At 48.1% G+C, this 13,029-nt stretch overlaps 4 protein-coding genes across 4 annotated transcripts; 1 reads left to right on the top strand and 3 right to left on the bottom strand.

Annotated features, from left to right (window-relative positions):
• Nucleotides 1-1,092: 1,092 nt before the first annotated feature.
• Nucleotides 1,093-3,926, bottom strand: FTJAE_1010 (uncharacterized protein; the record flags this gene model as incomplete). Its single annotated transcript, XM_037342908.1, has 4 exons — nt 1,093-1,910; nt 1,959-3,595; nt 3,649-3,775; nt 3,830-3,926. 4 exons carry the CDS (start codon nt 3,924-3,926, stop codon nt 1,093-1,095), a joined length of 2,679 nt encoding a protein of 892 aa, XP_037211877.1.
• A 4,284-nt stretch (nt 3,927-8,210) lies between these two features.
• Nucleotides 8,211-9,614, top strand: FTJAE_1009 (uncharacterized protein; the record flags this gene model as incomplete). Its single annotated transcript, XM_037342896.1, has 1 exon — nt 8,211-9,614. The coding sequence occupies one exon, from the start codon at nt 8,211-8,213 to the stop codon at nt 9,612-9,614; it is 1,404 nt and encodes a 467-aa protein (XP_037211876.1).
• A 339-nt stretch (nt 9,615-9,953) lies between these two features.
• Nucleotides 9,954-10,382, bottom strand: FTJAE_1008 (gmc oxidoreductase; the record flags this gene model as incomplete). The annotated part of the gene is made up of 2 exons (XM_037342885.1): nt 9,954-10,040; nt 10,092-10,382. 2 exons carry the CDS (start codon nt 10,380-10,382, stop codon nt 9,954-9,956), a joined length of 378 nt encoding a protein of 125 aa, XP_037211875.1.
• A 144-nt stretch (nt 10,383-10,526) lies between these two features.
• FTJAE_1007 (GMC oxidoreductase) lies at nt 10,527-12,257 on the bottom strand (the record flags this gene model as incomplete). Its single annotated transcript, XM_037342874.1, has 9 exons — nt 10,527-10,714; nt 10,766-10,876; nt 10,921-11,134; nt 11,185-11,227; nt 11,282-11,441; nt 11,491-11,620; nt 11,666-11,945; nt 11,995-12,013; nt 12,077-12,257. The coding sequence occupies 9 exons, from the start codon at nt 12,255-12,257 to the stop codon at nt 10,527-10,529; spliced, it is 1,326 nt and encodes a 441-aa protein (XP_037211874.1).
• Nucleotides 12,258-13,029: the final 772 nt, after the last annotated feature.

Genomic DNA, 13,029 nt, shown 5'->3' with positions numbered 1-13,029 from the left:
GGAGCTCTTTAGATCCTTGTTGGCTACGGACGGGAACAAGGACATGGGTTTAGTCCAGGGAGACAATCACATGTGGAAGCGCCACAGCTAAAGACTGCAGTGCATACATGCAGTATTCAACTGCGGAGTTTTCAATTGTTTATATCTGCAGTCATTGTTGGTTGTGGCACAATAGCGATAACAACACACTGCCTAATCAGTGTCTCCAATGCACTCGATATCCACGGCTTTAACGACAATGGCGGCTGTGGCTTCAATTGTGGCTGCCGCTATCCACTTCCCGGTAAAGTTTGGTAGGTGCTCTGCCTAATGCTAAGCCCATTCGATCAAGGAAATCCCTGTTTCGTCTATCAACTCACCCCAACAACCAAACCATCTGCACTCGTAAGCCTCCCTCCCTCTCTCTCTTTGTATGTCAATATCAATCCCTTTGTTCCCCATCTTATCACATGTCTCGGCTTTCAAGCTTACATTGTACTCTTTGTTCTCATGTTTCAGTTGTAGCCAATAGTTCAGTTGTAAAAGCCTTATCCATCCTTTGGCGAGTTGTAACCATACTGCGGATTACAAGGTAAATACCAAAACCCATCCGGTGTGGAGAGATTGCATCCTACTTCTAGTTGCCCAATCAACTATCACAGAACCTTAAATCCAAGATAGAGGATATGCCGGACTAGACATGCATACATCTCTGGTTTGAACAGCGTCCGAGTAAGCAATGGCATTGTCAACCTTACGTCTTGAATTGAAGCGATATATTATATCCAGTATTCTTCACCGAGATAAGTTATGAGATATCTTTATAATCTCGCTTGTCCTACTCACTGCTAGAAATCACGGACTTGCAAGCAATTCTCATTAGCATTAGAATTCATTGACTGTATAACTATTTGATCTAACAACTGCGCATGATATTGATATTGACACAATCGATAAGATATCCATCTTGACTAAATCCAATACTGTCGTGTTTTTTCCGTTTCCCAATCCTCCAACATCTTATTTCAACCACTCCCACGTCTTCAAAGCAACACAGCCTGATAGCTGGCATGTGTTTGGGTATCAATCACACTAACGAAATCATGTCCACCTTTAGTAGTAAATCTTCTCGCTCCAGATAGGAGGTCGTGCTCCCTCGGTGTCCCACTCGATGTGGTTCTTGTCGTTGAGAGTGCAGCCCTCGTCTGAGATGGGGATCACCTTGCTTGTGTTGAGCACCTCCTGCTTGGAAATACCAGCTGGGTCGGCAGGGATCCAGAGTATAGGTGTCTCGCTTGTGACTGAAGGTGGGAAGTAAGCGTCACGCTCGACTTCCTCAGGATACTCGAGCCCCATGTTACGCTCATGAGGCACCAACTGGCGCATGGTGGCGTAATCGGCGTAGACCCAGGGCTTGAGCCACTTGGAGAACAAGTTGCCCTTCTTCTGAACGCTATCAGTACCGCCAGGCACAAACTTGCCAACACCGTGACTCTTGCCAGCGCCGTTGGAAGCACCGTTGGAAGCGGCGCCCTCTCCATTCTGGACATGTCCGTCCTCCAACTCTGAACCTTGCAGGCTTCGCTGGATTCGCTCCTCCTCAACCTCCAAAGAGCGAGGCAGGCTGTAGAGAAGGGGGTTAAGAGCCTTGGAGAGGGAGATGTGGAACAGAATGGTGAAGACAAGGAAGGCAGCCATCAAGACAGCAGGACCGGCAGCCTTGGAGATAATGAACATGCCGACAAGGCAGACCTCGGCAAGGTAAACACCGACAAAGAGCTGCTTGAGGGCGCGAGGGTAGATGAGGCCTCTAGTATCGATCTTGGTCTCGGTAACAAACAGAATGTTGTAGCGGTAGGCAAGGTAGAACAAGCCCATACCGATGGTAGACCAGAAGAGCATGACAGGTGCAATGACAGCGTAGACGATGCCTGAGAAAGGTTAGCGGTGTTCAATACATGAGCTTAGGAATTACCTACTAATGACAGCGATGTTGGTGTAGACGGGCATAAGGCTTCCCCAAGTGAGAGCACTGAGAGTAGTCCACTTGTTGTACATGGATCGTGGGGTGCTGGTCAGGAACTTGTACAAAAGGTTGAAAATGATACATCCGACAACTTGAGTCAGGACGCCGACGGCGATGGTCAGACCCTGAACAATGAAGTAAGAGATGTAGAAGTTGGAGGCGGTAGGGATGGAAGATGACAGCATGCTGAACACCTGACTAGGTTCCTTGACGATTGTCGCAATTGACGAAACGAAACTGTTTGCCAGAGTCTGAACCAGGAAAACCTGGATAACTTGGAAAACGAAGTATGCGTTCTGCGTGAAGAGCTCAGCCTGAGAGACGGAAACACAACCAGCCTGCCTGGCACAGAGTCGCATGAAAACAGGAACCAAGGACATGAGAATAGAGAGAGCAACGGAAGGCAGAAGACCAGAGACAACACCAAGAATGACCGAAGGAATATCCTGAATCCAAGTAAGACCAGGAAGAGTCTTGATAGTGTCGACCTGAGCAATAATACCAACGATGGCGACGGGGACAGCCCAGAAGATGATGAGAACAGCAATGACGGCGTAGACGACATATCGGCGAATGACAACCTGCCACCAGGGGAAGTTCAAGCTCTTCCAGATAATCTCATCAGGCTTGACACCAATGAAACGAGGGGCCATGTGGAGGGCATGGTGGTGAGTGGTCGTCTGGAAAGCAGCCTGGGCATCAGATTGGGTGTAGAACTCGACGAACACGGCAGAGTGCTTCTCATAGTTGCCAGCGAGCCAGTCAGCCTGGGCATTGTCGGCCTTGGGGATGAGGGTCTTGAGCTCCTCACGGCCCCATTCAATAGTATCAACCTTCTTGCCGATAAGTCCCAGAGGGCCAGTACGGTGAGTAGGTCGCTTCTTAGGGGGGATGAAGCGGGCAGCCATGTCTCCGGACTCGGGGTCAGATGGGCCAGAGGCAACCTTCTCGGCTTCGGTACCGGACTTCTTCATGGACTTGATGCGCTCCTTGTTGCAAAGCTTGAGGAGCTTGACCTCTCCCTTCTCGAGCTTCATGGCGGCATCGTCGCGCTCCTCAATGATCTTGTCGAGGTCCTTGGTGTCACCGGGGATCCAAACATTCTTGACCGAGTCGTTGAAGAGGGTGCGAATGCGGGCCTCATCGAGATACTCCTTGGGAACAGAAGTGAAGAGTACAGTGCGGGATGAGATGCGCTTGGCATACTGGGGAGTAAGAAGGAAAGCCTGTCGCACGCTGATGTAGAAGATACACTCGCGCATGATGGTGTAGATGACAAAGCCATAGACGAGCCAGGCAATGAAGCAGTGGGCGTAGAGCCTGTTCCTCTGAGTCGAATTATCAATGTTGACATTGGCGTATGAGAGAATCTCAAGCTGCTTCTTTCCGTTTCCACCAGTGGCGTTGACTGGGAAGAGAACAGGCCATGTGAGGCAAAGACTCACGAAGCAGATGGTGCAGCAAATGCGAAGGAATCGAATGAAGAGGTATGCATCGAGACTCTGGTGCTGAAGAGCGTACGCATCGGGGAGCTTCCAAAAAGCTCCAATCCAGTTGAATAAACCACTAGGTAGCGCGGGACTCCGTTCACTGCGAACAAGTTAGAACTAGTGTTCAGAGTTCAGTGGTGCATTGCTACTTACTGCTCGCGCAAGGAGCCCAGATACGTCCTAGGCGCATAGAAACGCCTGTTGGATTTACGAAAGACTAGGAAAACGACGAGGTAGACCCCCGATACTATAAGGACGGGAACGAGAGTCGAAACCATGCCTGGGAATTGTCAGTTTGGCGTCGCATTGTGAAGTATTCGTTTATTCAACGTACCCGAGAGGGATTGAGGCTGCGTTCCTCTGGCACCACCCGAGTTGCTCGTGTCGGGGGCGGGGAGGTTGTCCTTCAACCAACTGATGAAGTTTCCCATGATTGCAGTCCAGTTGCAGTTATCTTGGACAACGACAAGGGTGGAAGTTGTAGTGTAAGCCCTCGATTTGGGCAATTAGAATCGGTTTCTGGTTCTCGACTCGATTAATTCGACGCGCAACGTCGACAAGGTCGTGAAGTGAAGTTATTAGGAAGAAATTGAAGAAATTAAGTTGGCACTTGGGGCCGCGTCGTCAAGGGAGGACGGGAACCTCAAGCTGTAAGGTAGTACTACAGTAGGTACCTTGACCCTTCCGTTGGCGGGGGGCGGGTGGCAGTTAGATTAGGTTGAGACGGGAGGCAGGCGCGTTCCAATGGATGGAATCTACGCTCTTGCAACCAAAATTAGGAACGAGGAACGAAAACTCGAAAAAAGATAAAACAAAAGGTGGATGGTGATGGCGGGCTATATGTAATTAACGTATCCAGCCCAGTCAGTCAATAGATACTTTAGTTAGATTAGACAGGGAAAAAAGTTGGCTTCCTCAGATGTTGGCTAAGGTACGGTAGCTCAGCTCAGGTTGTCAGGGGTGGGTTGGGTGTGTGTGAATCCAATGGGAGCAGGCTTGTAGCGTGTGTAGTGTGTAGTGCAGAATGCGACCACAGACGAAAAAGCTTAGCACTAAGAGGACCCCCTTAATCAAGGTGAAGTCATGTCTCAGCCCAGTAAAATACAGCAGAGAATCGCGAAAAAGAAGTAAAAACACGCGGCTGCTTGCAAATTTATGCTTCCCCTGAACTTGGAGGGATTATTGCTTCTTTATACCGTGTCTTGAATTCCTCCATCTTGGCTTCTTCTATAGTTGCCGAGAATATTATCATAAGATATCCCTCGTAGAGGTGTGATGCCATGCATCACAGTCAGGTTGACTTGACAAGCTGGCATGGCACAAGGTGCTGATGTCGACGTCACAGTGTAGCGCCCAGCCTGCAGGCTCATCGCCAAGTGCCTGAAGGTCTGCTAGGAAACACAGGCCAAATCCTGGTTTGGGGCTAGATCGACACTGGCCAATCGCTCTCTTGTGCACTGCATCATCACCAAGCGGTAATTGAAGATGGATGGATGGATGGAGTGAGTGGAGGGCCTAGGCCAGAGGCCAGGGCCCCGGCACTCTCTCTCTATCTCTATCTGGAACCTGGGACAGCTGGCCTTGGAAGGCATTGCAAATCACTGCCCTTCTCCGCATGCAAACTGATCGTCTTCAGGTTATGGAACGCTTTGATCCCGGACGATAGGACGGTGGCAGTAAAACGAGAAACCGGTAAAACTTGTACAATACACATGCGATTTGTGGGATTGATATGAAACGAATGGCAATCAATGGCTGGGCAAATACGAAAAATGATACTCTAAAACAAGACCCTGTTTCTGAAGAGTACAGTACTTCATGATCCCATTCATTGTCAACCCCCCAAAACTTTATTTCTGGAAATCTCCAAAAGGGTCGGGGCCTGTCCTGTCCGCGTACGAAATCAATCCTCCTCCTCAATTTCGGCTGTTGAAGCTTGGCTACGGGACAAACCCACTATCCGCTGCGACGTGGACACCTCATCCCGCTGCCCTTGCGCTACTGTAAATAGTCACGCTCACTAAAATTCATTTGGTGCTGCGTGATGTGATGCCTCAGTTCATGATGCACGGGCATTCGGGCAGGGGCTGCCAGGGAGACAAGACAAAATGAAAAAGGAATTTGGGCTGTAACAGAGTGAGTCTGTGAGGCTGTTGCCGATGTTTTACGGCATCTCAAGTCTAGACTTGGCTATTCTGTGCCTCATGAGGATCACGGCCTCGATCTAGATCATGCATCAACGTCTTTTTTGACTGTCCAGTTCAGCTACTGTCGTCGATTCTACACTCGATCAAACAGAGGCACAGCCACGACGCTCTCCCGTGTTGCCATGCATGCAGAGACGAGACAGCTTGACAGGGATCGACTTTTTTATCTGGATGCTGTGATGTCAGATGCTTCCATCAACACCACATCCACAACCACAACCATCCCTAATCATTGAACCCATCCGCCATCGAGTTAGTTAGTGGGCATGAGCACAACCACACACTCTCTCTGTCTCTGTCAAAAGTCAATGAATCAACCCCAGTGACGATCCGGATCGGAATGTTAATCGTCTCCCCTTTTAGGACTTGGGAGTGTCTGCCAAGCCTGGAAATCTCCGCTACCTTTTGAGTCTCTGAGACTCAGACTCTTTCATTCTCATTCTCATTCCCGTGGCGCTACCATTTCGATTCATCACAGCCCAACTGACTCCCTCACTCCGGAACATTCAGTCCCGTCCTCGACGCCAATGACATCAACTACATTATTAGCTTCCTTTTCTTCTATCCCGATCTCCAAGTTAAATCACGTCTCCCCATAACGGCAGCTTCATGACGATCTGACTTACAGTGCAGTCACTGTCTCTACGATCATAATTACCCCGTGAGCTCCATTGGTTTGTTTACTTGGCTATCACTCATGGTCTTTGCGCTACTGTTCATCGAGCAAGAGTCGCTCCATTCAGTGCCCCTATCTTGATCATTAGACCATCCTTTGTTCTTTTAGTCTGTCAATGTTGATGCCCATCAGTGTCTTTTAATCCCTTGGACGACATCATGACTTTCCCTCTCACCGCTTGGCGATAGAGATTCTGCAGTCATTTCTTCAGAACTGGCCTCAAGATCTGAGAACGAAAATACTACGATCACGACCTCATCGACGTACCCCAGTCAATCATTCATTCCAACGGGCTAGACTCTCCACAAATGCATGCGCCATTCTTCATCTGGCCCTAGCGCAATCAGGATGATGCTGGTTGAGCTGAAATGGTCTGCTTCTGGCGTCAAGCTCTCACTCTCAAACTGGCACTGACTGGGCCGAGGTACGTGCCTGTAATTTTATCTTGACGCATCAACCTTCCAGATGTCGCGTCCCGACCAATGACATCTCCTCTGACGTGAATTTATTGAATTCCCACATGTCTCCCTCAATTTTTGGCTCTGCTTTTGCTTTGCTTGCAGCGTGGCCGTGGCCGTTACCGCAAACGTCGCCTAACAAAGCATATTGCGGCTTCACAAACTGGGCCTCCCATGGCTGCGTCACTATCACGGACTACTCTAGAACGTTTGTTCCCGTCTGTAACTCGTCGTGAGAGTCAAGACGAGGCCTCTTGATTGTACGGCCCTTTGTTCAACACAAGCACGGTCACGTGTGCATTGCCGTACAACCATCGGCTACCATCCCTTGGTTGTCTTTGGATCTGAGTGTCGGCATTTGTGTTTCACCTTGTGGCTGTCTGCTTAAACATTCCTAATCTACTCGGCGTAATAGTTGCCTCAATTGTTGTCGTGTATACGGAGCATGTCAAGTCTCATCGTAGAGAACCTTGGGTAACGAACCGTTGTTTTTTGAGGCTTGGAATCTGGGCCTGGAACACAAAGAATGGCTTCAATTCAAGTTGCCCTTGATGAAGCCTACATTCCCTGGGCTATGCATCAGAAATGCAACTCTCGACCCTGCATAAAGAGGCGAGCTCCTAGTGCACGCAAAGCTGTGATGCCTTCTGTGTACAACGGCGAACAGATGTTTGTATGAGAGGAGCAAACCCTTTCCTGTTGTACCAGCGTGGAACGTAAGCTGAGATGCTAGCTTGCTCTTTGGAGGAAACGAAATGGTAGATTCGTAAATCGATACTACTGGCTGGATATGGGAGCATGAGTTCGCACTTCATTCATATCGACTGTGGCTCGCCAACAAGAGCAGCGCGACAAGACAAACTTTTGTGCTAAGAGACATATCCTATCGATCTTTGTGATACTTGGATAGATGTTTAGCGCTCAACAAATGACCAAGGTTTGTGAACGATATGGTCGTTATATTTTCATGATACTGAAAGATTGAATCTCAGAGCACCTTGATTGTTAATGGCTCAATGTATCTCATACTCGGTGTTTCCGATAACCTTTTACCAAAAAGACAAAGAAACGAACAATTTGACCGCTTTCGAGTCTTTTGATTGCTCAAACAATGTCTATGCGCCCACCATGACCATGGCGAATGGCACTCTCAACAAAGAACTAGTTTCTTTGTTCTTTGAATAGCATCAAATCAATCACACGGCCTTACAGGCACCAGCATTGTGACAGAATACTAGAAATATTTCCTTATATCTGTTTAAGAATAGATATACTTAGCATCCTCTCAAAGAATGGTCTTCCTGTTCAGGCCTCTGTCCCATCAATCTGTGACTCTCTCACCACTCTGTGCCAACACCTGTATTCTAGTTCACGATGGTATCTTTGCGAGCAATGGGAAAGCAGAAGGAGGGTGCTCAACCTCTCTACGTCCCTTCCAACGATTACGCAACCTCCTACAGGTCCAACTGGTTCACTCCAGACAATGGCATCTTAGACCTAGAGGATCTCGAACTTCTACAGCACATCAACTGCTCCTACTTCTCGTCCGGCCGTCCTCCAACCCTTCTCTCCCTCAAGCAGCATGCACAATCTCTCACCAACATCATCCGCAAGCTTGCTCCGTCTACTACCACTCGTCCTGTAGGCTTAGGGGACGTCGATTCTGGAAGTTGGATCTTCCACAAGAACGAAGCTTTTGACTGGCTGAATGACCTCAATACTCCTTATGAGAACGATGACCCGTCTCACCATGATCCTCTTTTTGCTCTTCACAATGTCGTCAAATCCGAGTCTGAAGTGCACGGTATCGAACATCGTTGTCCTTTAACACAAGTTGAGGATTTTGGTCCTTCGGCCAGAGAGGGAGATGTTCGTCGTCCTTATATGACACACCACGATCTGATCATGCATGCCAATGAGTGTCTTGAAATCATCGATCACGAGTACTCATCTACTGGCGGTTTAATGTCGATTCTTCCAACTGGTTTTGAAGACCCTGATGACATGAAAAAGAACCATCCTTTGAGAATATCGCAACTCGAAGCTGCTCGCAACTGTCTTCTTGGTCAATGGATTCTTCATCATCAGCACCTCGTCGGTCGTATACACGAACTCGAAATCAACTACGCCAACGCTACCGACGTCCTCAAAGGAGAAGCCCTCGTCCCGCATCAGATGTTGAGCCGCGTTGGTGCCGATGGCGTCTCAGGGGGTCGCGAGATTGTCTATCCACAGGATAAGTACATTCTCGTGAACTGCGGCGAAGATATCAGAAGCTACATCCACCGTCTTATGGATGTTGCTGAAGCACAGATCGAGCAGAAGGAGAAGATCTGGAAGGCAAGCGGCGTGATTGGCGAACGGATCTGGAACGAAGAACGAGGCGGCAAAGTCTACGCCAAAGGCATTGTCCCTATAGATCTCCTTACTCGCTTCTATCGCATCAAGGGCAAGGGCCATCAGTCTCCTCTCTTTGTAATACCAGCAGCTGAACAGCATCCTGGCTTTGAAAACACACGACTCATGGAAGAGAGACCTACCGTGGTGTCCGTCGTGACTCCAACTTGGCCAGAGCGGGTGTCTGCCATCGAGGCAAAGAACAAAGAACGTCTTGAGAGAGCGGACAAGTTGGTGTCCGAGAATCAGTTCCTGATTCGTGAGATGGCTGAGCTGAAGGATAAATTGGCTGTCCAGAATTCAGAGATCAAGCGCATGACTGATCAGTTGGCTTGGTATGAAAAGCACACGGAAACTGTTGAAGATGAACCACAGGATTAGCGGAGATTTACTTTATTGTCAATTGACGTTCGGGTGTCGTCTTGGAGTTTTGACGGACAGTAAGCTCACCGGCTGGAAAGATATAGTCTTAGATATGCACAACTTATCAGCATGATATTAAAGCCATACATTGATTCCCAGTTAATGGTCAATTTTCGCTATTGTGCATACTGGGAACAGGCAGAATCACTGTATTATCATTACCTAGTCTAACCGCAATCTATGGCCATTTCACCCAGAAAACGTCAAGGTCAATTTGAAGAATAATTCCCCGGTTCCCAGAAGACCAACCTTTTCTTTGGTTTGATCTCTATGTGCTATCCAAGCATGAGGATGTTATCAGATGGTTGGTCGCGATCTGGGAGGGAAAGGAAGTCGTTCTCTAATACGGCGATCCGGTTTGGCTGATTTGATCATGTCTGCTGCCTGTTTCAGTTGTCAACATTAGCTCGTCTCCAATAACTATTGGAATCTTACCTTCTCAGCAATGGCATAGACACTAGCTTGTAAGTGTGCTGATGGAATCAAGGGCATGATACTGGCATCAGCAATACGCAAATTGCATGTGCCGTACACCTTGAGCTCAGGGTCAACTACCCCTCCCAGTTCAAGAGCCATCATGGCTGCTGTCCCTGAGGGATGTCTCTCTGTCGTGATCTTTTCCATGACATGCTTCATCAGCGTCTCATGATCTGTAGTATCAAACGCCGATTCCGCTTCAGGCATGAGTTCCTTCATTGCGTCGGTTTGGATCAGCTTTGTATTCATTTGGAGACCAAGAACGATAATCTCGCAATCGATTGAGTCGGAGCAGTATCGTGGGTCCAGCTTTGGCAGATCGAAGATTGAAGATGATGAGGGACGGACGGTGCCACGGGAAAAGGTCTTTTGAGCAGCTACAGTCAACTGCCCCTATGAGTTGGCCATGGTCTCAAAGATTCCTGTATCATTGCTGAGTATTTGGTCTTGGAGAATCTTTTTCTGGACTTCGTAGCCCTTCTTCACAGAGTTGGGGGTATTTGAGGGAATACCATCCCCCGAACTCTTGTTCATGAACTGTTTCCAGTCATCTGTTGCAGATCGAAGGCTCGGGAATGCAACTGTGTTTATGAGAGGTGCTGTCCAAGGACCTAAGTCTGTCAGAAACGAACATCTCTTCCAGAAATGTGTACTACCTGTTCTGCTCCGTATGTACTCCTCGGCAACTTCATCATACACATCGTCGGTTATCTCACCACTCGTGAAATATGATCCATTGCGGTCTAAGCCATCAGTATCTGAAATCTGATAGAAGAGAGGGACGTACAGTAGTAGTTGGCATAAATCATGGGATGGTCCTGAAGATTATATCCAACGCCAGGAAGGTCAATCTTGACAGGAATATCGAGCGACTTGAGAACATCTGACGGCCCAATCCCCGATACCTGAAGTAAAGTGGGAGTAAAGATCGCACCAGCCGAAACAATTACCTCTCGGGTACAAGAAATTGATCTCGCCTTGGATTTGTTGTTTGGGGCGAACTGTAATACGGATAAGTAACCGCCTCATCTTTTGTATCACCTGATCGTACCTCGACTCCCATAACTCTCTGACTCGAGTTGTGTCCACTGTTGCTATTCAAAACAAGTTGTGTAACGGTCTGGTTGGTTGCAATGTGCAGATTGTACCTCGAAGATGCCGAGTTAAAGTGAGCTTCTCTGGCATCGAACCTCGTCTGACTATCATGATGCATGCTTGAGGGGAGTATCATGGCCCCTGCGGCTGTCCCATTGTTCACATCGCCAATGATGGGCAGGCCTAGCTCCGCAAAGCCGTCCAGAACGTTGGCTGTTCCCTGGTCAGAACACGGAAAGCTTTGACAACGTACATGACTTACAGGATTGGTCATAGAAATACTGAGGGTAGGAGACGTGCACTGAGCCATTGTACCCATGCTCAGCTGATTGAGGACGAATGTGAAGTTCCTCAGCGTCATGAGGCTCAACATTGAAGGTAAACTTCTCAGACTACCACAAATCAGCCTCATTCTCAAAGGCCGGTTACACACCTACCTTTTTGAAGTATGGAAGTAGGTCATTCCAAGACCAACCCTTGTTACCCAACTTTTCCCAACCATCATAATCAGACACTGAGCCTCTAGACCAACAGAGGCCATTGAGGATGGAACTGCCACCAACAGCCTTTCCTTGAGGAATTCCCACGTTCTGATTGTTGAGATAGGTTTGGGGCTCAGTGGACAACCCCCATTGGTATTTTTGCCATCCACCTGACCCGATTGTGCCCGGGACAGGAAGAAGACCTCCAGGAATCGAAAGGTTTCTTGCGTCATCCCTGAAATGCGATTTGTCAGTTGAGATCCAGTGGGTTGCGAGAGACGTACAAAGGACCAGCTTCGAGAACTAGGACCGAAACTAATAAGAGCACCATTAGCGAGGCTCGTCGAGTCTATCAGCGTCAAGTACCTGCTGGGTTTTCGGAGAGGCGATTGGCTACGGTCAGACCTGCAGTGCCACCTCCAACGATGATGTAGTCGTAGACATTGCGTAGCTGTTCATCTGCAATGTCCGGGGTTACATGAAGGCTTTCAGCTAAGGGAAGAAAGATAAGGGCCAGAACGGCCAACCAGAAATTTCCAAAAGGCATCTCAGGCGACCTAATGAAGAGAAGATGCTGAGTGATCCAAGACAATGCTCAAGATGATGTGAAGAGAGTTCTCTTCGGTAAACTCGCCACCTCGTCTAAATTCTAGAGTGAACAAACAAGCCCAGCTTGTGAATATAGGCATTTCCAACACTCAATCATTATGGGGATCTGCCACTGCCAGACAACCACCAGATGGAACTCATCCAGATCTTGTCTCTAAGAACTAGGATGGAAGTTCCAACAGGAAAGAAGTCCTAAACTAGTCCGGGATTCTTTTGTCATCCCTCATATATGTCTACAATAAAGTAGGATCGTAGTATCGCGATCTCTATATTTGGGTATAGAACTAGTATACCCATACTCTTGCTAAACTCGCCAGTATACCAAGGCATTCACATCAGATTCCTCCATTTTCTTTGGTCTTAGGTCCCCTTATCTCCGGTTGTACAACGTATCATTTGGTTTTGGTGTTCTCAGGAATTATCATCTGATGACATCCCCATGTTCATACAACTGGCAAAGTCGAGACTCGGCCTTTCTCAATAGCACACTTGGAGTCGTTACCTAACAAGAAAGCTCGGATGTTTTTTATTCACAAAACCCCTTGAGAGCTTTCTATATCCCTTCAGAGTTGATATTCTAGCATTTAATGATCTTCGTGGCTATGTGCATTTGATTCATTTCTTGTCTCTCGTTATAGGGTAGTAACTTGGCTCAAGAAGCTGCTCCTAGAGAGCTAGAGCAAATAACAAGTGCTAAACACCGCCGTTGT

The sequence above is a fragment of the Fusarium tjaetaba genome (assembly GCF_013396195.1).
Source record: "Fusarium tjaetaba strain NRRL 66243 chromosome Unknown NRRL66243_c0000022, whole genome shotgun sequence".
In the NCBI taxonomy this organism is placed as follows: domain Eukaryota; kingdom Fungi; phylum Ascomycota; class Sordariomycetes; order Hypocreales; family Nectriaceae; genus Fusarium; species Fusarium tjaetaba.
This window is presented reverse-complemented; position numbering and strand designations above follow the sequence as displayed.